The sequence below is a fragment of the Lissotriton vulgaris genome, chromosome 7 (genome assembly GCF_964263255.1).
Source record: "Lissotriton vulgaris chromosome 7, aLisVul1.2, whole genome shotgun sequence".
NCBI classification, from domain to species: domain Eukaryota; kingdom Metazoa; phylum Chordata; class Amphibia; order Caudata; family Salamandridae; genus Lissotriton; species Lissotriton vulgaris.
Genome location: NC_141695.1, coordinates 594,065,412 through 594,088,686, shown reverse-complemented (window position 1 = coordinate 594,088,686; position 23,275 = coordinate 594,065,412). Strand labels below are relative to the sequence as shown.

The 23,275-nt window shown below is 47.8% G+C and overlaps 1 protein-coding gene across 1 annotated transcript in view; it reads right to left on the bottom strand.

Moving 5' to 3' along the window:
- The window catches only part of QRICH2 (glutamine rich 2), a 433,653-nt gene that overhangs the window by 229,198 nt on the left and 181,180 nt on the right, over nucleotides 1-23,275 (bottom strand). Inside the window, exons 5-6 of the mRNA XM_086930698.1 lie at nucleotides 20,067-20,841; nucleotides 19,816-19,910 (exon numbers count right to left, since the gene is read on the bottom strand). Coding sequence (XP_086786824.1) covers nucleotides 19,816-19,910; nucleotides 20,067-20,841 — 870 coding nt within the window. The remainder of the gene's footprint in view (nucleotides 1-19,815; nucleotides 19,911-20,066; nucleotides 20,842-23,275) is intronic.

Genomic DNA, 23,275 nt, shown 5'->3' with positions numbered 1-23,275 from the left:
TGTGCTGTCAGTTCCATTATGTTTTGTGTGCGCTGTTCCCAGGGGTACGCTTTTGCTTCCTACGTTTGTAATCTGGCTCCTAGGAACTGGAGCAACTGCGCTGAAACTAGGGAAGACTTTTCTATGTTGATCCACAGTCCCAACCTTTGGAATAAAAACATGCAACATTCTAGGGCTTGTCGTGCTTCATTGAACAATGCACCTTTTATGAGCCAGTCGTCCAGATATGGATATATCTGGTGGCCTTGCTGTCTCAAGTGCGCTGAGACCGCTGAGCATTTTGTGAATACGCTTGGCGCGGGTCTGAGGCCAAAGGGTAACCCCTTGAATTGGTAGTGGAGCCCTGCCACCATGAATCGTAGATTCAGAATGTGAAAATATGCATCTAAGAGATCGAACGATGCCATCTAATCTCCTCTGCGCAATATTAGGAGAATCTCTTGTAGCGACAGCATATGAAACGAGGTCTTCTTGATATATTTGTTCGGGTCTCTGAGATCCATTACCTGCCTCCATTTGGTGGACTGCTTCTTCCTTATGAGGAAATAATGTGAGTAGAATCCTTTCCCTCGCTGTAGAGTAGGAACCTCCTCTAAAGCTCCTTTCACGGGGCGTGGCCAAGATGGCGACCTGATCGGACGCAGGTCTCTGTGGCTCCCTGCCCCGATTCCCATTTACAGCACTTCGACATAGTCAAACCGCCCCTAAATAGTGCATTCCGGGTTGCCTACTGACCACTGCGGCGGACTGTGGCACCGGCGCTGCTACCCGACCTACACGATCATCAATGGTGGCGCGGCAGATGAGTAGCCCCGCGACCACGAGCCCTGAGATGGCGGCTGCATCGGCGTGCTCACTGGTCGCGCTCTGACCTATGGCAGCCGCCTGGAAAGCGTGAGGACCGCCCCACTGCCTGCAGTGTCGACCGGGGGCCCGGCTGCTGGAGACCCTTAACACGGGGTGCACCAGACGCACCGTTCACTGCCACCGCGACCCGGCCGGCGGAGTTGGGAGGGCCGGCCGGAGATCGTGAAACTCAAGGCCCCGGCTTTCGGGCCTACAGAGACTCTGCTCCGGCGTCTGCGCCGGAGCCCAGCGAATCCCCTCAAATGGGGCACCGCAACAAGAGTGAGGGCCCACCCAGTGGACCGAGCGCCACATGATAGTGAAGCGGGTGCCCGGAGGGCTGGTGGGGCGGAGGACGGCCCGGACTGCGGCGGAAACGGGCCGAGCGGCAATGTGGAACTGGAGGAATCGCGACCGGAGCTGAGCGGTGAGCAGGCTGTTGCGCGGGAAGCACCCTCCATAGGTCCGGCCGGAGCGAGGACACGGAGGCCTGCAGCGAAGAGTACCCAGACAAGTCGAGGTCGGGAGCCGTACTGACCAGAGGTGAGGAGTGGCGCGAGGGGACGTGCGTGAGAGACTCGGGGGGGCATACTCGAGCCCCCGGCGCAAGGCCTGGCTAGACTGACTGCGGAGAAGCACTGGTGGGGGGGCAGAAGGGCCGCGCAACACGCACTGAGGCCTTGGTCGGGGGAGGCTCCGGCTGCGGCCCCGCTCCCCACGTGCCTGAACACCCACCGGGAGCCCGCCGCACCTGGGTTGCCCTTTGCCGGCAGGCCGACTCTAGCACCTGGATCACCGCACTGTTGCCATCTCCTTCCAGCCAGTCACGGCGGACACGCATAAGGCACGTGCCGGTATATCCATGGGGCACAGATACACCGGCTTAGAGGGGCGGACATTGGCCCCACCACCTGTGGCCGGCTGGGTGCCCCCGTGGGTGCGTGGAAACAGAGACCCTGTCCGTGGTTCTCGGCTGCCAATACAGCCGGGCGAGGCTTCTGAGCGCCCGACGCCCCAGCCCGCTCCCGGGACACTTTCCATTGAGGCGCGGTTGGCCCCGGGGCACCGCGGGGACGGAGGGTCTGCCTGAGACCAAGCAGAAGCGTCGAACGCGTGGGGGCACTGGTCGGGCCCTCGCCTACGGGGAACCGAGTCTGGCATACGCAATAGGCGGCTACTGCAAGGACGCCTCAACACCCTGCTTCCACGGCGGACGCGCTCCCCAGTGCAGCGGGCCGCGGGCCTGCACCACCGGGTCCCGGAGACCGCCTGCTGACTGAGGCGCTGTTGTGGGGGTGCGGCAGGGGACGGCAGCGCCAACAACAGGGAACGCGCCCCAACCATGGCATCTTCTATCCGCAGAGCTGGGCGCACTATCACGGACATGCTCGTTAAAGGGTCAGCCAAAGGGGAGAAGAGCCCCGACAAGCAGACGCAGCTGCCTCAACCCAAGGACGGAGACCGTGCCGACGGGGAAGCGCCAGCCACAAAGTCCTTTATGGAAGCACTGTTCGCCTCCATCAAAGAAGATATTCAGACCCTTAAGCAGGAGATGGCTGGAGGGTACAAGGAGCTCCGTCGAGATGTAGACGAGATTGGGGAAAGAGTGGCGGAGGTGGAGAACGCGGAAATTGCCAGGGGCGAGGAAGTGCACAATCTTCAGCAGGAAATACTCAAGCTCCAGGAGCAGCAAATGGACCTACAATCGCACACGGAAGACCCGGAGAACCGCTCGCGATGCAACAACATCCGAGTCCGGAATGTACCCCCTAAGGCGGAAGGGGGAGACGTGGCGGCTTATCTCCAGGGCCTCTTCTGAGACATATTGGGGGAGTCTGAAGATTTCGAGATCAGAATAGACAGGGCACACAGAGTGGGCCTCCCGCGTCGCACAGCTGCCCCCCCCCCCCACCGGACATTCTCGCCTTCCTCCCAGACTTTCCCCTCAAGGAGTGTATTTTGAAAATGGCCCGACAACAACAGCCCCTCCTATATCAGGGGCAGGCGGTGGAACTCTTTCAGGATTTGTCCGCAATCACTTTACAAAAGCGACGAACATTCAAAGTGGTCACTACGTTCCTGCGAAGCAAAGGGGTCCCATACTCCTGGGGGCACCCCTTCCGCATTATCTTCAAAGGGAACGGGACATTACACCAACTCAGATCTCTATGTGACACCTGCGTCCTGCTGGGCATCCCACATGACGAGGAGGGATCCGGGGACGAGACTGGTGCTCCACTCTCTCAGTCGGTGTTCCCCTTGGGCGCCGGTGACAGCTGGCAGAAGGTGAGGCGCAGGCGACCTAAGAAGAGGGTCAGCAAACCGGATCCGGAGGCGGTGGCGCAGGAACGCGTGGCCGCTATCCAAGAAGTAACCAAGGACACGGCTAGCGCACCTTGAGACTCTGTTTCTGGGGCTGCGGGCATGCACTGCCGCCAGGCGGCAAGGGGGTCGGGCGGGGGGCCGTTAAGTCGCCGTCGCCACTGTTTCCCCAACAACGTTACACTTTACCACAGGCCTAGCCGGACTAATGACTAGACCTGGGACAATGTTCACCAGTGAGTTACTCACAGTTGAGGTGGGGTTGGGGGGGGGGGCAGTGGAAGTTGGAAGGGTGTTGGAGTTGGGGGTACCGGGGGGGGGGAGGGGTTCTCCTTGTCCACGGAATTTTGAGGGTCCTCTTGGACTTTCTAGGCCATCACGCGCAGGTCCCTGCCCACGGCATCTTGAGGCTATCCTTGGGTTTCCTATGTCACCACACGCAGGACGCAGCACGACCTCGCCACAGCGGTGCACCTCGCCATCGCAGACCAGGCGCAGCGCGCAGCCAGCCCAGTTGACCGCTTAGTATGACACACCCTTTGACTGTTCTCTCGCTAAATGTGAGAGGGCTCAATAACCCTATCAAGCGCAAAGCGGTCCTATAATTCCTGGAACGCTCGAAGGCGGATATCTGCCTCCTGCAGGAAACACACCGGTTACCCAAAGATCAACACAGGCTCAAGTCCCGATCCTTTCCCTGGCAATTTTTCTCTTCCGCAAACAAAAAGGTAGCCGGGTAGCGATCCTAGTGTCCAAATCATTTGGGGGGAGGGTCCTGCAGAAGGAGGCTGAGATCAGGGGTAGGTTGCTGGTCCATCGCTTCCATGTGGCGGGTCAGACATTGTTAGTGGGTACCGTGTATGCACCCAACGAAGGCCAGGAGAGCTTTTTGCATACAGCCCTAGAGGCAGCCACAGCCTCCACGCATCCACATTTACTACTCGGGGTGATCTTAACCTTGTGTTTCACAACACTGCGGACCGATCTGGCCAGCGTTCCGGTCAGGTGGGGGCACTAACAGTGGCAGGTCACACTCACCTCTCAGATCTGGTTCTCGTCGATCTGTGGAGACACTCACACCCACGGACACCAGCATACACTTACTATTCCGCGGCCCACAAAACGTATGCGAGACTTGATTACCTCCCGTGCTCCTCCCAGCTAGTACGTAAGGCACGCGACGTAGAGATCCTCCCGGCCTCTCTGTCCGATCACTCGTCGGTGGTGGCGTCCTTTCTTGTCTTGGCCACGCCTGGCCCACAGCGACACTGGAGGCTGGCCTCTTGCAGATTCCGACTACGATAGAACGGATTAAGACGGCATTGGCTCAGTTCCTTGCCCACAACGCCAACGAAGATACCTCTAAAGCCACACAATGGGCGGCTCTCAAAGCGGTCCTCCACGGTGAATTTATCTCTATAGCCATGGCTAATATTAGAGAGCGCGCGCAGAAGAGAGCCGAACTCACTCAGCGTGTGGCGGAACTGTAGCAGATGCACCAAAGCACTGGAGCAGCGCGGGCGTGGCGCCAGCTGTGTTCGGAGCGGAAAATGTTGGCGGCCCTTGACCAAGATGTGGCGGAATATGCCGCTGTGCGCCCAAGACACGCATACTATACCGGGGGGGACCACTGCGGAAACTGCTGGCGAGCAGACTAAGGGAGCAGCATCAGAGGCAGCATACACGAACCCTCCAGCCTGGCCACAATGGCCCCATCACGGAGGACGCAGCTATCGCCGCGGCCTTTGGAGACTACTACGCTAAACTCTACGCGGCAGACCACCTCGACCTGCAGAATGGCCATGATTACTTGCAGAGTGCCACCCTCCCGTCCCTGAATGAGGCACAGACAACCTTCCTCTATCGGCCTATTGGCCTTGAGGAGGTGATCTCGGCAATTTCCCGCCTCAAATCGGGGAAGTCACCCAGCCCAGACGGCTACACCGCAGCCTTTTATAAGACCTTTTGCTCCCAAGTGGCCCCACTGCTGAGAGACCTTTTTAACACCTTTGATCAACCTGGTGCCATCCCCCCGGATCTACTGGAAGCAGCAATTTCGGTAATTCCCAAGCCTGGACGGGACCCCACCCAATGTAGCTCATACAGGCCGATCTCCCTGTTGAACATCGACCTGAAGCTTTACACCGGCATTCTTGCAGGTCGGCTAGCACCATATATGCAGCTGGTGAAGCCCGATCAAGCGGGCTTCATCCCGCAACGGCAGACCAGCGACAACACCAGGCGAGTCCTCCATCTTATCGAAGCGGGGTCACGGACGAGGCCGGACTGCATGCTCCTCACTATCGATGCAGAGAAGGCATTCGATAGGGTGCATTGGCCCTATCTAGACCTGGTGCTCCAGCGGTTCAGGATAGGGGAAACCCTTCGCAATCATATATTTAATTGTTACCGTCAACCAAACGCTGCGGTCCGGGTTAACGGTCACACCTCCCCATGGTTCCCGATCGGCAGAGGGACGAGACAGGGGTGTCCGCTCTCTCCCCTCTTATTAGCACTCTATATGGAGCCGTTGGCACAACGTATTAGGCAACATAACCTCATCTCAGGCATCCCATTCGGCGGGGACACACACACGATCAGCCTGTACGCTGACGACATCTTAATTTCCCTGACCAACCCGATGCAATCTCTCCGAGCGCTCTTCATTGAGCTTCACACCTTTGCGCTGGCATCAGGCTTTAAGATCAACGTGGCGAAGTCGGAAGCCCTGAACATATCGCTGTCACCGGAGGTACTAGCGGATGCCAAAGCTGAATTTGACCTGCAGTGGTTGGCATCTACTATCCCTTATCTGGGGGTTTTGTTAGCCCCTACAGTGCGAGCCACTGCAGAGGCCAACTACACTAGACTCAGCGCACGTCTTCGCGGTGAACTCAGAAGATGGAAGCACCTCACACTATCCTGGCTGGGTCGCGTCGCGGCCGCCAAGATGACTTTGCTGCCACAGATCCTTTATATGTTTCAGACCCTCCCTCTACGCCCACCGGCGGGATGGCTACAGAAGGCACAATCGGACATTTTGCGCTTTGTCTGGAACGGTCGCCGCCCGCGGTTTAAGCACACGATCGCTATACTCCCCCCCGAACATGGCGGTGTAGGAGTGCCCGACCTCACTCTATACTTTCAGGCGGCTCAGCTGCGCACTTTGGTGGAGTGGCACCAACTGGAATCTGGCAAACACTGGCTCTTCCAGGACCAGGCGGTGGCAGGACGTCCGCTCCAGGGTGTCCTGTTCTTGCCACGCTGTCATAGACCACCCAATCTCTACGCTTCACTTGTCACAAGCACCATTCTGGACATATGGGACAAGGTAGCTGTCAAGCGGGAGCTCACTTCCTTCCCCTCACCAATGACGCCGATCTTCGGCAACCCGGACTTCTCTCCCGGCCTTGACCACCGGGCGTTCGCGACGTGGAGGACAACGCCTTGTAGGGACTTGGGACATATGTTTGATCTTAACGGCATCCTTCCCTTCCAGAAGGTGAAGGGGGACTATGGCATACCGGAAACGGATCGCTTGTCCTACCTGCAAGTCCGCCATTGGGCTTTACAGCCATCGGTCAGACCTGGGGCGCAGCGCTTCCTCACCCCATACGAGAAGTGGCTATTGACACGCACCTCCGATAAAAAAACTGATATCAGATCTGTATCAGCACATACTCCTCACCAACATATACACTTACAACGCGGGGAGGGTCAGATGGGAGAGGGACCTGGGGAGACAACTCACACGCAAGGAATGGGAAGGGGTCTACTACAGAGCCAGGCATTCTGCCTACCACACGGGCCTTACTGAAACCATGACTAAAGTAGCCACATACTGGTACCACACACCCGAACGACTACATCAATGGGACCCCCGAGTTAGCGACCGCTGTTAGAGAGGGTGTGGGGAGCTTGGAACATTGGAACACCTACTCTGGAGCTGCGACCACCTTCAGCTTTACTGGACCCCAATCCTAGCCTTGATAGACGCCACCTAGATACTCAACTACCCAGGCTCCCTGCTTAGGTCCTGCTGGGCCTTCCTAACGCTTTGATGTACCCCTTACGATCCAGAAGAGGGAGACTTATTGCGATCGCTCTGGGGCAGCTATACAAAATATAGTAGCACATTGGAGAGCCACCCAACCTCCCTTACAAATAGGCTGGCTACATCGGCTATGGGCGGTCCTGGGGATGGAGAAACTATCACTGGCAAAGGCTGGGAGGGGGGACAAATTTGCAGCACTTTGGCGGCCGTTCCAAGAGACCATATGGCCATGGCTCTGTCGATGGACTCGGCAGCAGCTCTAGCTCCATCTTGTAAATATACAGCCGCCTCTTCTTTCTTGTCTTCCGGAAGATAAGCTAAAAGTGGAGCAATGTCCGACGACATCTGTCGGTCAAAACGACTGACAAGTGCCAATGCATTCGTAGCTTTGATAGAAGCCGCTGCCAACACTGCAAAAGCGTTTGCCTGCACCATCAATCTTTTTAACCCTCTTTGTCAGGGGAGCCGACAAAGTAGAGACCGGGTTTTTGGAGTGTCTTTGCGCCGCCTGCATAACTATTGATTCCAGTCGGGGATGACCGATCAGGCACGCTGGATACTTTTTCAGGGCAGGATACTTTTTCTCAATCCTCGGAACTGATACTGCAACCGAGGCCGGATTTTTCATAATCTTCAGTCCCTCATTCTAGATGTGATCAATGATTGTTAGTGTCCTTATAGATTTTCTCGAAGATTCCTTAAAGTCGTATAGGAAACACTTATTTTCCTTTATTGGCAAAGGAAGCTCGAACCTTTTGGAAGCTTCCTCCATTAAGTCATGGAAATCACCAATGTCTTCTGGTGGTGAGATTTCCGGAGAGGGCGATGTTACTGGCGAAGAAGTGACATATTGATTCCACTCCTCGAGTGTACCACAGCAGATTGTTCAGACTCCACCTCAGGTGCAAATGGTGCATACTTCTAAAATAATAACAATTAAGGATGACTTTGAGGAAAGCAAACTGGAAGAACAGCCAGAGGAAGGAGAATTAGCGTAGGGGTAAAAATTACTATTCCCACTCCAGTGAGTGACACAGTAGGGTAAGCGTTGGATAGCGTAGGGATATAAATTACTATTCCCACTCCAGTGAGTGCAACAGTAGGGAAAACGTTGGATAGCTTAGGGGTAAAAATTACTATTCCCACTCCAAAGAGTGCAACAGTAGGGAAAGCGTGGGATAGCAGGGGGTCAAAATTACTATTACCACTCCAACGAGTGGAACAGTAGGGAAAGAGTTGGATAGCGGGAGGGGTAAAAATTACTATTCCTACTCCAGAGAGGGCAACAGTAGGGAAAGTAATGATTTAATAATAAAATTAAATTAAATTAATTATCAATACCAATAAAAAAATGAATTAAAAATAATTACCGCTTAAAAAAGTTAATTACCAATTAATAATTAATTATCCATTAATTATTAATACATATAAATAAAATTCATATTTAGTTTATTACAGTTAAATTACTTCCCGCCCTATTCCCCTATAAACCCACAACCCGCTCCAAATAATGACTAATACAATTAACATATTTATCAATTAATCAATTAATAAAAATTAATGACAATTAATAAAAAATAATTACCAATTAATAATTAATTATCAAGCAATTAATTAGCAATACATATAAATAAAAATAATTTTTAACTTTATTACAATTAAATCACTTCCCACTCTATTCCCCTATAAACCCACAACCCGCTCCAAATAAATAACATCGAATCAAAAATATAGACAGCCCAGAATATAGAATTTACCAAAATATAGACAGCCCAGAATATCAAATTTAGGGTATGAAATATCGAATTCCATAATATCGAATTTAAAATATCGATTTCCATAATATCAAGTTTTTTTTGTTTTATCTATGATAGTATATGTATTAAAATAATGGATACTTTTTGTAATGTATGTTGAATTTTTTTAAAGTTATGAATATTATGTAATTGAATTTTTGCATAGTTTAATTACGTAGCGGGTTGTCGGTTTATAGAGGAACAGGGTGGCAAGGAATTTAATTATAGTAAATGAAATATAATTTTTTTTATATGTATTGATAATTAATTGATTGATAATTAATTTTTAATTGGTAATTAATTTTTATTAATTGGTAATACATTTTTATTAATTGGTAAATAATTTTTATTAATTGATAATTATGTTAATTGTATTATTTATTTGGAGCGGGTTGTGGGTTTATAGGGGAATGGGGGGGGAAGTGATTTAATTGTAATAAAGTTAAAAATTATTTTTATTTATATATATTGATAAGTAATTGCTTGATAATTATTAATTGGTAATTATTTTTTATTATTTGCTAATTATTTTTTATTAATTGATTAATTGATAATGTTAATTGTATTATTTATTATTTGGAATGGGTTGTGGGATTATAGGGGAATAGGGTGGGAAGTAATTTAATTGTAATATAGTAAATATTTATTTTTATTTCTATGTATTTATAATTAATTGATAATTAATTATTAATTGATAATTAATTTTTACGAATTGGTAATTGTTTTTCCCAACTGTTGCACTCTCTGGAGTGGGAATAGTAATTTTTACCCCTAAGCTATCCAACGCTTACCCTACTGTTGCAGTCTTTGGAGTGGGTATAGTAATTTTTACCACTACGCTATCCAACGCTTTCCCTACTATTGCACTCACTGGAGTGGGAATAGTAATTTTTATCCTCTCCCTATCCAACAAATGCTCTACTTTTTTTACATTACATTTATTATTTTTATATTTTAAGATTTCTTTACATTATTTTAAGTATGTTTTATTTATTTGTTTTTAATATTTAATTCAGTTTATATTATTTTTAATATATTTTGAAAAATCGATATTTTAGTTAACTATATTTTTTACATTCTAAATTTTGGATTTGATATTTTAGTACTTACCTGTTTGTAGATAGGGATTCTATATTCGGTCCTTCGATATTTTGAAATCGATATTTTGGGCATTCTATATTATGTCCCTCGATATTAAGTCACTGAACCCTGTAATGTCTAGTAATCTACATGCCTGGATTTTGCTGCTGCACATTGGCAGAACACAGAGGCTTCACTAGAACTAGCTATAAGAGGCCCCTTGGTGGAGAATTCATAATAGCGGCCAAAGAGTCAAGAATGAAGAACCAGCAAGGTACATGATAGCCTCACAAAAACATTCAACAGTCCCACACACTTATATTTTTATGGAGCAAGCAGCTGGGTTCTAGGGGACAGAACTACCAGAACTGGTCTCAGTATTATTCAACTATATTGCCCACCTCAAATGATCTGCTGCCAGTAGACTATAAAATAAATGTAACACTTTGTGGATGAGTGGCAACATAAAAAGGACAAGTCGAATGTACATATTTAGACTGACAAAGTTGGTCTTGTGTCGTTATCCTTCTTTTATTGTCAGATGTATTTACGGTATGCACAGGAATGAAAACAGCCAACGAGTTTCGCCAAGAGAAAGGGCTTCTTCAGGGCTGTAATGGCATACAATTATAAGCATACATCAGTATGTTTCAGACAAAAGAACACACAAAGATAAAACACAGTGATGGACAATTGTATTGAAACATGGAGCTCCTTTGTGATCATAGGAAGAGAGAGAAAAGGAAAAAGAAAAAATTGTGGTTACTCTAAAAATGCTGATGCATATGAGTCTAAAATGTGCTCAAATGGTGAAAGAAAAAAAAGCGAAATTCCCACAGAAAGGAGGGGTGGGTGACCCAATTCAAGGGCCCTAGCGTCTCGCAGAGGAGCATGTGGGTGAGAAGATGGGTCAGTAAATGAACTGGAGCCTGAATGGGATCCACATAGATGTCAAAGACTAGTGAGACATACCCGTGCTATTTCCTAAATATAGTAGTGAGCACCTAAATCTAAAAGTGAAAGTGAGCCACACACATCTAAAGGAAGAGTGCTCATGGATACCATGAAAGATACAGTGACACATAGGTGTCCGTTAAATAAGCAGTAAAAACCCATGCTGCGTGCAAAACTACCCAGCTAGTAATGCTAGAGTAGCTTACCAAATACTGTAGATAAGAAAATTAATTCCTTGAAGATTTTCCAAGAAATGCGTAGATAGTAGAATCTGAAAGATATGTCAATTTGGAAATATGTTCAGGTAAACGGCAGTCAGGAAAATGTCTAATGTAACTCTAGTATATACAAGACATACCTGGTCTAAAAGTAAGAATATCCCGTGTTGGGGAGAATGTCTTGAGAAAAGCAAAAAGACCTACAATAAAACGGGGGATATATCAATATCAAGATGAATGCACCTATGAAATCAGACATAATAATCTGCTCATTTATGTAAGTCAGGAGCTTCGGGTTAAAAAAGATCCATGTATCCGCTTCCGCCGCTGAAAATTTTTTGGAAGTACCAACGTCAAGTGCGGTAAATTTAAATGCTACTTTATTTTAAAAAAGTACAAAAGATAGGAAAACCCAGAACACGAGCTGGGGGTGCTAATTAAATAGTAAACAAGCAGAAATGTTGGCAAGTAACTGTGACTTAGAAGCAAAAGAAAGCAACTGGCTCTTCTCATAAGGTAATGTCAACGCGTGACTAAATGGAGTAGGGCTTTGTTTAGTATTTATGGCACAGAGATCATGACCCCCTTTAGAGCGGAACTCTGTTTATTAATTATAGTACTGAGATCGTTGCTCTTATTTCTATCATAGAAATCCATTTATGTCGGAGCAAAGATAAATACGTGGTACAGGTAATGGTACTGCTACATCTGTAAATTGAGCTCATACTCGTGGTGGTTAACCTTGAGCTGAATTATAATAACTAACTTATCTAAGCAACCAAGCAATGGTGCGATTACCTAAAGCATGATTCATTTTCATAACTGTACACAGAGTAAATGTTCAGAGATTACCATGTATGGCTAGTGCTACCGCATCACAAATAAAGATTGGGTGAAAACGCTACTAAGGGGCACTTATCAGTGTGGCTTAGTCTGTTACGCCCACAGTATACCTCTAAAAAGTGAGTGAGACTGGAATAATGCTGCGATAGTGCGGGCATCAAACATGTTGACCAGGTAAACACGCCAGAGATTACCTGCGAATCGCGGTGTGAAGGTCTTCGAATGGGAGCCGTGTCCGGTGTGCGTCGGTCTGCCAGGGTATCTGGTGCCTTGTACAACCGGAGGATGGAAAAATGTGCTTGAAATGCCGGCAGGTAGAGGAGACCCTGAAGTTCTAGGATTTACTTCCGGGTGGCATACGAGAAGTCCAATGTTCTTACTCATACTCACTTCCGGGTGAAAAAACTAGAACGTTTCCAAAAGGAAAAGCGGAAAGCCAAACTGAACGAAGTTTAATAAGACCACAAGAAAGCCAATTGAAGTATAATTCGTTAGTAGCCAGCAATAACAATTGTTAGTAAGTTGCTTGCATTGTTGTTACCGCGAATCACGAAGATAAAGTAAGAGCCCTGGTGATCTAAAAAGCTTCCGGTAACGCATGCTTGAATGGTTATTGCCATTAGTCACGAAGATAGAAAAGAGCCGTGGTAGTCTAAAATACAGCAGGTATGCTTGCAGCCAAGATTGTAGTACTGCCCAAACCGGGTAAGAAACCCACGGCGCGTCTTGGGCCGTGCCTGCCCGGAATCTTGGAACCCGACCAATCGGGCTTTGTTCCGAATCGCCAATGTAGCGATAACACTAAACGGATACTTCATTTAATTGACAAGGCACACTTCCAAAACTCGGACTCTGCACTGCTGGCCGTCGACGCCGAGAAGGCGTTCGACCGGGTTGACTGGACCTACCTTCAACAAGTCCTGCGGCGCTTTCGGATAGGGGACCGCTTTCAGGCCTGGATCACGAGCTGCTACCATCGTCCTCAAGCGCGGGTTCGCCTGGGCAACATCCGCTCGGCTCCTTTTGAGATCCAGCGCGGCACGAGGCAGGGGTGCCCACTCTCGCCTCTCCTATTTGCTCTGTACATAGAGCGTCTTGCGCAAAGGATCCGTGACAACATTGCCATTCAAGGCATGACCTTTGGACGAGAACCTCATGTAATTGGCCTTTATGCTGACGATATCATAGCGGCATTGGACCGTCCAGACCGCTCCATCCCCGCCTTCCTTGCAGAGTTGGAATCATTCGGAGCTGTCTCTGGCTTCAAGATCAATAGAGGGAAATCCCTCATACTACCTCTAGGCAAAAATGCCCAAACGCGGGCAACTCTACCTGCATATGAGGGAGGGTTAGCGTCGACCACACAACTCCCATACTTGGGTGTCACTCTTACTTCATCCACAGGGTCTACGGTGGCTCTTAACTATGCAGCACTCTCCTCTCAATGTCGGTCCAATCTCGCACGCTGGTCCAAGCAACCCCTCTCCCTATTAGGACGTGTTGCAGCGGTTAAAATGTCAGCTCTACCCAAAATTCTGTACATCTTCCAGACCCTTCCGGTGCTCCCTCCAGCGGGCACCATTGCGACTCTGCAGGCAGTCTTCCATCATTTTATCTGGGAAGGCAAGCAACAATATTTCCAAGCCACACAGCTCCGTTATCTGGTGGAATGGTTCAGACCAGAATCCGAGAAACGATGGCTTTTTCAGGACAGGACGAAGGCCCAGACATCCCTCTGGAAAATTCAGTTCCTTCTCCGGCAGCATCGGCCACGCTATCTCCTACGCTCCCTTGTCACCCGTACAGTCATGCACGTCTGGAACGCAGTCGCGGTCAAGAGGGGGTTGACTACCTTTCCCTCTCTGCTTACCCCTATCTTAGATAACCTGGAGTTCCCGCCAGGCAATGCTCCTCATGCGTTCCCGCAATGGCGCGGCATCAGTTGCTTTTCCACTGGTCACCTCTTCGACTTAAAGGGCTTTCTCACCCTAGCAGACATAACCCAGGGTTATGACGTTGTCTCCCCCCACTTATTCCAATATTTCCAACTCAGACAATGGCTCACGCATCCAGACACTGCCCCCCTGGTTGGCAGACCTATGACACCTTTTCAGAAATGGCTAGTGACGAAGGACACGGACAGACATCTTATATCAGACCTCTACAAGATGCTCACACCCCCGCTCCCTCGGGTAAGACAGCATGCCAGAAGAGATGGGAGGCGGAACTGGGGAGGACCCTGTCACCCAATGGAGTTCTGTGTATTATAGAGCAGCTCACACCACTCGCAACACTGCAGGTAGGGAAGCGGCGATGAAATTGGCCATATAGTGGCATCTCACCCCAGTTCGCCTCAACATTGGAAATCCAACGTGTAGCGTGTTATGCTGGAGAGGCTGCGGGGAACGGGGCACCTTGACCCACCTTCTCTGGGAGAGTAGTGAACTCCAGGATTTTGGAGGGTGGTCCTGGATGACATTGATTCTGCCTTTGATACTGAAGTCCCTAGATTCCCAGCTTATACCATCTTGGGCCTACCTAATGCAATTACATTTCCCTTAAAATCTCCCAGAGGTCGCCAGATGGGGATCGCCATGCAAGCCGCAACACAACACGTTCTGTCCCGCTGGGGCTCACACACTAAGCCCACTCACACAGGATGGCTGCATAAATTCTGGTTTACTTCGGGAATGGAACGGATCCACGCTACGGTCACACACTCCACGGCTGCTTATCGGAAGGTATGGCTCCCGTTGCTCTCTCTTCTGTCCAAAGAATTCAACGAGATCACATGCCCTAGGTACCTTCGCCTGCTACGACTCACGGAGACCACACATGATCCCTTGTGAGCTTCCGGATGACTACGATATTTACCACATGAAGGCACCCATGACTGCTTTCCATGTTTGGCACACTGGACAGGGTGGGAGGGATGGGGGGGGGGCGGAGGCTGTGGTGGGAGTTATGGTTTTGGTCTCTGCTTCTACAATTTCGTTACCTCATTGCATGTGATATCTGCAGCTCAGGCAATATACCTCTGTTCTGTCCACTACGATTAACCAGCTATGTGATCCAGAGAGAATATGTGTTTATATATCTTGAATGCCTTTCATGCCTGATACATTTCCTTGTATGGTACTGCCTGCTGTTGTTCTTAAAACCAATAAAAAACAGATTTAAATTTAAAATACAGCAGGTAACGCATTAAGTAGCCATTAAGAGCCAGTAATGGAACGATTTCTGCCAACCAAGTGGAAATGTTACGAGGCAGAAAGAGAGGCATTTAGTAACCATAAAGGTCGGTACTGAAGCAATTGCTACCGACTATAAGGAAGTTCAGATGTAATTCCCAGTCTTCGCTGTCATAGAGCAAGTGAGATCTTTGGCAGCCAGGAGTAAGGATGTTAACATGTAATTCCCAGTAGTTCCTATGAGAGAGTAAATGAGATCTATATCAGCCATAGGTAAGAGAGACACAAAAGGGGTAAAGGAAAGGAGAAAGTACATGGCACATATGTTGGAGAGAGAAGGCCTGAAAAATTTAAATAAAATGGTGTCTGTAACCTAGTTCTAACAAAAATCTCTGTTCTGGCAATATGGTTACAGTGCCAGGGGTTATGAAAACACGGGATTAGTTGCAATAGAGTTACAGTGCCACAAAATCTACAGGTGTTGAAGTATTCCAAACAAAGAAAAGCCCACAGTTGGAGACCTCACACAGCGTGCTTTTATTCTTGATCAGCCACGCAGTACAGCTTAACAAACTTTGTGGATGCCGCGTTTTCAGCCAATAAGGCCCAACATGTTTCCGGTATCCCTGCGCCCTTGATCACGGGATGGCATTCTGGAAGAAGCAGCGAGCAGGTGACTTGTAAAGATGTTGGTAGTCCATCCCTGTGGGCGTTTTGTCGCATTGCCCACTGGTATTTGTAGTTAATATTTTTGTTTGCATCTCTCGTAGACGGCGCTGCTTAATCTCCTCATTCCATTAAAAAAACACAGTGAGTTGCTTCATCACGCCCAAATTGCTGCCATACTGTTCTTGCCCTAACATGATCTCACGTTGTTCTTTTTGCGTTGATCTAGTGTCAGCGCTCGACCCGCACATCAGCAGGGGGTTCTCCACGACCAGGCATGGCTGCTATATATTCCAAACGAAGAAGAGCATACAGTTGGAGAACCTCACACAGCGTGCTTTTATTCTTGATCAGCCAGGCAGTACAGCTTAACAAACTTTGTGGATGCAGCGTTTTCAGCCAATAAGTCCCAACATGTTTCCGCCGTCCCTGCGCCCTTAATTACGGGATGGCATTCTGGGAGAAGCAGCGAGCAGGTGACTTGTAAAGGTGTTGGTAGTCCCGCCCTGTGGGCGTTTCGTCACATTGCCCTCTGGGATTTGTAGTTAATACTTTTGTTTGCATCTCTCGTAGCCGCCGCTGCTTAATCTCCTTATTCCATTAAAAAACCACAGTGGGTTGCTTCATCACGCCCTTTGCTGCCAGGTGTTGAAGTATGTATATATTATTAGCATGTAATTAAATAGGTTGAGACATTTTGTAATCACACTACAGAATTCATGAAAGCAATTTAAAGATAGGCAGGAACACCTAGACATATATAAGAAGAGTTATGGAGAACAGAGAAAATCCACTAATCACATCAATCTATATGTCAGTTAAGTGTTTTGTTAATGGACTCAGCTCAGGCATATCTGCATTAGATATCCTTGATGATGTAGATGATAGGGTTACATGTAGGCTCAGCTTTCAAAATCAGTTTAACCATAACGCTGGTGTTGCTAAAATCATAAAGGGCCCAGGGGCAGGCAGAGTGTGGAACTTAGAGGAAAAAGTGCATCTCATGGTCTGTATTGAACCCCAGGCTCGAGGAATGCAGTGTGCAAATCCATCTGGCTTCCAGTTGCCTCAGAGCCAATGCCCTGTCACCACCTCTCTGATTCGGCCCAACAGTGTCTATGCCATGGAAGCAGGAGTGTGCTCTATCTACACCCCTCTCACATTCATGTGACACTAAGGCATAGGATGTATCCCTGTTCAGTGCTGCTCTGCGGTGCTCCTGGACACGTGTCTTAAGTTGTCTAGTGGTGCTGCCCACATAGAGCTTCCCACCTCCAACAGATAATGACATATACTACAAAACAGGTAAGGCAGTTGATAAACTGTCTGATACTGTGTTCGGTGTTAGTGTTGTATTTGAATCTCACATTCTTGTTGCAGCCCAGTTGGCAAATATTACAGCCACTGCAGGTATAAAAGCCATTGGGTTTGGTCAGCCAGCTTTTGTGTCGGGGGAACCTCGGTAAGGTGTAGCTGGGGCAAAGAACATCCCTCGTTGTCTTACTCCTTTTAAAATTCATTGATGGTCTGTCGGTGATGGCTTGACTCACCCCAGGTACCCCCTTGAGTAATGCCCAATGTTTACCCAGCGCTTTGAAGACCTCAGAGTAACCACTATTTCTTCTTTTTCCTTTTCTCCCTCTTCCTATGATCACAAAAAGAGCTCCATGTTTCAATACAATTGTCCATCACTGTGTAATATGTTTGTATGTTCTTTTGTCTGGAACATACTGATGTGTGCTTATAATTGTATGACATTACAGCCCTGAAGAAGCCCTTTCTCTGGGCGAAACGTGTTGGCTGATTTCATTCCTGTGCATACCGTAAATACATCAGTCCCACACACTTCTTGCTTTTAAAAACAACTTATGAATGTATGTAAATCAATATTCAGTCATTCTGAAGTATGTAGTACAGGAGAAAGAGTATATGTGTACAATAAAGGCTACTTCGATTTTGGTTAATCTCCTCCCAAGAGACGTGCTTTTACTTGTGAAAAACGAAAGAAAAACAAAAACAAAACTTCCTTGTGATTCTGTGACTGGTTATTCCACTGCCTCATTCCCTTTTGTGAAATGTATGCATCACAGAAAGGATTGGACCACACCTGACAATACTCTACCCATAAAAAGTTCTGGCAGCATCATACACCAGCATCCAACAGCATTCCTGAGCTTTGCTCATGTTTCTCCATCCACAGAACCCAGATCCAACATGTTTCTTTCCAACATACAAAGTTGCAGCAGGCTGTCTGATAGTGGAGAATAGCCGGGTTGGTGTAAAAGAAGGAGGGCAAGAACTAAGAATACCATAATCACCAGGAAGATTATTTTTCCATACTCATCAGTACTGCTCTCCCACCTTCCCAATTGGCTGGATATCTGATTTCACTTATGAATGCTTAGAGGGAGTAAGGGAAGAGAGCAAATATCCAAGCATTTTCAAGCCAACAAACTGCCTAGAACTTCCTGGCAGATCAAACAAGTTGCTGCAACTTCATAGATGAAAACCATGGGGCATATTATCAAGCAGAGCGTTAAAAATTATCGCTGTTTTAGCAGAAGAAAACTGCAGCTAAAGCGGCGATGATGGGCTTGATAATATGGCCTTGTGAATTCCAATAGAAACCCATGTTCTGGTGTGAACATGGGCTTCTATTGGAATTCTCCAGGGCATATTATCAAGCCCAATATCTCCGCTTTAGCTGCAGTTTTCTACTACTAAAACTGCGATAATTTTAATGCCCTGCTTGATAATATGCCACCATGTTTCCTAGAAGACCCATCCAGAATGTAATGCTTGCAAAGAGCACATGTGGTGGCCAGCATTGCTGTCCTACGCATATCTGCAATGGGAGTGTTTTTTTGGAATACCAGGGATGGTGCCTTTGCTCTAGTGGAATGATCATGTAGTCTCTGAGGAGTTTGAACTCCTCTAATATATATGATTTTGAAATGCAATGGATCATTAACCGAGCTAAATTCTGACAAAACAGAGATCTTGGTCGTGGGTGGAAGTGTGGATCTCTGGACCCATGATCACTTATCCTGCTCCTCCTAAAGTAGTGAAGAATGTAAAAAATGATTCTACTGTTCAGCAAGATAACTAGGCCTTTGTATTACTGTCAGCTTGCATCTTCATACTGAATAAACCCCGGAACAGACTGTCAATATTGGCCTTTTCTTGGTTAAGATTTCACTACTGCAATGTTACCTACTTGGGCCTGGCGATCACTCTCTCCTAAAAAATTGCAAATTGTTAAAGAAAAATACTGTAAGGATACTAACCAATACCCCTAGATGTAGCCATGACACACCAATGTTTAAAAGCCTTCACTGGTTACTTATTCCAAACCAAAGTTTCTTTCAAATTCCTAGCATTGTACAGAGTGTTCAGCATACTAAATCCCCTGAATTTCTGCAAAATGTCCTGATTATTTGCTTTAAGGAAACTAGGCTTGGGGATGTTTTTCACTGTGGCCCCTTTTCTGTGGAACTTACTACCTTCACATTTGAAAAGGCTTCCTTGATTTCTCTTCTTATCCTTTTTTGTAAGCACCTTAAAATTGGACTAGTAAACCAGTTAGATGTACATGTGGGCTACTCTGAGCGGTGTTCAGACCACGCCTAACTAATTGCATAGCTTATATGAAATATACCCATCCCCCACTGGTTTAATTTGTGTTTCTCTGCACAGAGCTTCTTGCTGAATAAAATCCTCAGTCAGATGCTGATGGAACTCCTGAACCCACACCTTGTAAACAAGATAGGTTGCATAGACATTTCAGTGAAGGAGGTTTTGTATTCATGAGAGCTGCACACATAGAGACACCATAATCTTGTTACCTTTTGCCTGTCTTCATGCGTCTCTTCCAGGTTTTTCTCGAAAGTTGCAAGTCGTTTATCCAGGTCATCCGGGAGCTTAGACAGTCTGTCTTTCGCTGCATCAATAGAAAACAAGATGTGATCGCCATCTAACTAGTGTTTGAGTACAGATATGAAACGCAATGACACTGCCCATTTCTCATCAGATAGACCAGTCTCATAAAAGCAGCTAATGCGGGAGTGGGCCTGAAAGAGAGGCCTGAATCACTTACCCATTTCAGTGATTTGCTTCATGTGTTTCAGCTCTGAGCGGTCAGCCTTCTTTTGGTCAAGAGCATCAATCAGCTGCTTCAGTAAGGCCGTCTGGTCGCTCAGACCACCAAGGTTACGGAGAGCCTCAACAGTGTCGTTGTAGCGCTCAGAGATACTGCTGGCCCTGGAGAGGCTTGCGTCAGATCGAGATCCTTCTGCAGGGCTGTGGCCATGCTCTGTCCCTCTGGGGCTGCCATGATCTGGGCCAGACGTATGTTCGGAGCGATGAGCTGGATCTGCCCCTGTTGCCTGCTGAGTTCCTGGAGCAGCCCCCGGGGCTCCAGGAGCAGAACCAGGGGCTCCTGGAGCAGTACCTGAGGTTCCTGGAGCAAGGGTTCCAGGAGCAGTACCTGCAGTTCCTTGAGCAGTACCTGCGGTTCCTGGAGCAGTACCTGCAGTTCCTTGAGCAGCACCTGCGGTTCCGGGAGCGGTACCTGAGGTTCCTGGAGCAGTACCTGCAGTTCCTGGAGCAGTACCTGCAGTTCCTGGAGCAGTACCTGCAGTTCCTGGAGCAGTACCTGCAGTTCCTGGAGCAGTACCTGCAGTTCCTGGAGCAGTACCTGCTGTTCCTGGAGCAGTACCTGCGGTTCCTGGAGCAGCACCTGCGGTTCCTGGAGCATGAGCTTGGGTTCCTGGAGCATGTGCTTGGGTTCCAGGAGCATGACCTTGGGTTCCTGAAGCTGCTCCAGAGCCTATTTGTATCCCTTGGCCAGAGGCTACAGATGTTGGGGAACCCTGCAGATCAAGCAAAAGGAGAACAATACATTGATGGCATGAGATTAGACGATGGGTACAGTTGCACGTCCTTTCAGTTCAAAATTTTCTGCAAGCTTTAAGGGGTAGTCATTTAATTTTTCCTATCAAACATCTATTATTGCATGTACATAACTACATTGTATTACAATAGGGTTATTTACAAAATAGAATGATATATGTAAGTTTCATATTGAGCATGAGCAAGGCTATAACCTTTACAACCCAGTTCATTTACTCCAACTTAGACCTTCAGTGACCATTTGTGAAAGTGTAAAAAAAACAGCAAAAACAGACTTGCAAAGCCACCTAAAGGACAAGTTACCTACCTTTGCTAATGCCTTATCTGGTAGCGACAGTATCTAGCCGCAAAGTATTTACCTTTGAATTTCCCAGGCGTCAGACTGGATCTAGAAACTGTTTCTTTAACCCCTTCGATGCTGATGACGAGCTCAGCTCGTCATCAGCCACGGGGCGTGTGCGGATGACGAGCTGAGCTCGTCATCTAACGCGGCTTTTAGAAAAAAGCCGCGTAGCGCGAAAATAACCGCCGCAGCGATGCGGTTAAGCAATGCCCCTGCGCAGCGGTAGGTGGCGTCAGTCGGCTCCTTGCGACATCAACTGTTGCGTCCATGACAGAAGTGAAGTCTGCGTAAGCTATGTAGGCACAACCTCGGCGCGCTGACATCAATTATTTTTCACAACTTTCCATGCCAGAAATGCGGAGCCATGAAGAGTACAGATATTGGTGTGCTTGAAAAAATTAGGGTCTTGAAAGAGAACAACCATGACCCTAGAAACTTGGCCGCAGTGTGTGGAGGGATCTGTGGCTAGATACTGTCTCTACCAGATAAGGCGTTACCCAAGGTAAGTAACTTGTCCATATGATTGAGACATCTAGCCGCAGACTCCTTACCTTTGAATAGATACCCAAGCATTACCATCCCCGGTGGTAGGCTGCGGATAACTTCTAAACTAAAATGTCCTGCCGGACTGAATGGGCGCAGTGCCTTTCCTTGCGGACCTGAATGTCCAGGCAGTACTATTTGGTGAACATATACAGGGATGCCCACGTCCCTGCCTGGCAGATGTCTAGGACTGGGGCTCAACGTGCTGACTCATTAGTCGCAGATTCTGCTTTTATGGAATGAGCTTGTAAGCCTTCAGGAGACTGCTTCTTTGCCAAAGTGTTGCAGATTTTGATGCAGTGAATGCCCCTTCGAGAGATGGTCTGTTTCTAACCGCCCGACCTTTCTTCACACCAACATACCCCATGAAGAGTTGGCTGGAAGTCTTTAGTGCGGTCATGATAGAACGACAACGCTCTTTTGGGTCCTGATGGTGGAGGCTCTCTTCTTCCTTAGAGGGATGTGGAGGAGCATAGAAAGTAGGCAAGGAGACCGACATCCCTCATGGAAAGATGTTCCCACTTTCGGGAGGAAAGAGGCTCTAGTGTGAGTCAAGAAGTCAAGAAGGGGGGTAATAGAGCCTGCAACTCGCTCACCCTCCTGACAGGTGTGATTGCAACTAAAAAGGCTGTTTTAATTGTGAGCAGCTGAAGGGGGATATTGTGCAGGGGTTTAAAAGCAGCACATATGAAGGTGAGAACCACATTGAGATCCAACTGAGGCATAACGATGGGGCAAGGTGGAAACATATGTACAAGGAGTTTTAGGAATCTATGTACAATAGGTGACTTAAATAAGGAGGGTTGATATGGCCGAGGAGCCAAATGATGCAGTGTTGCCTGCCAGAATACAAGCAGCTTTAGGGCCAACTCCCTCAAAGCCTTCGAAGGCATGATCCGGCAGTCGGAACACGACTTTCAGTCTTGGTTGTACTCCACACACCACAGGCAAAGCAAATGCGGTCCATCACAGACATGGCGCTGTGACAGGCACCACATGAGTTAAACCCGAAGTCTTCCTAGACATTAATTCCTACACATCAAAAAAGGGTCGACAAAAAGTTAAAATAATCTTGTCAAAAAGTGACACTGGGCAGCTCTCTTCACAGATAAGCGCTTGACTGGCGGGGAAAGAAAATAACTTACTTCAACGCGTGGATCTGACGTGTATATAGGTGGCGCGGACGTCACTTCTGGCACGGAGGACGTCGCATTGCTGACGTCGCGCTGGGCCCACCAACGCCACCTACTGACGCACCAGGGTATTGCTTGAAGAAACATCTTCCAGATCCAGTCTGACGCCTGGAAAATTCAAATTTAAGGAATCTGTGGCTAGATGTCTGTATCGTTAAGTGATATTCCCATGCGGAATACATAAATAGCCAAACCCTCCTTCATACTATAATATGGCAAATGCTCAAAGGATATAAAAAACAAAAAATGATTGCTTGAAATTACATCGAAGTAGCTGACTGCAGGTAAGCAAAAGGCAGTTGCATAAACAAAGAT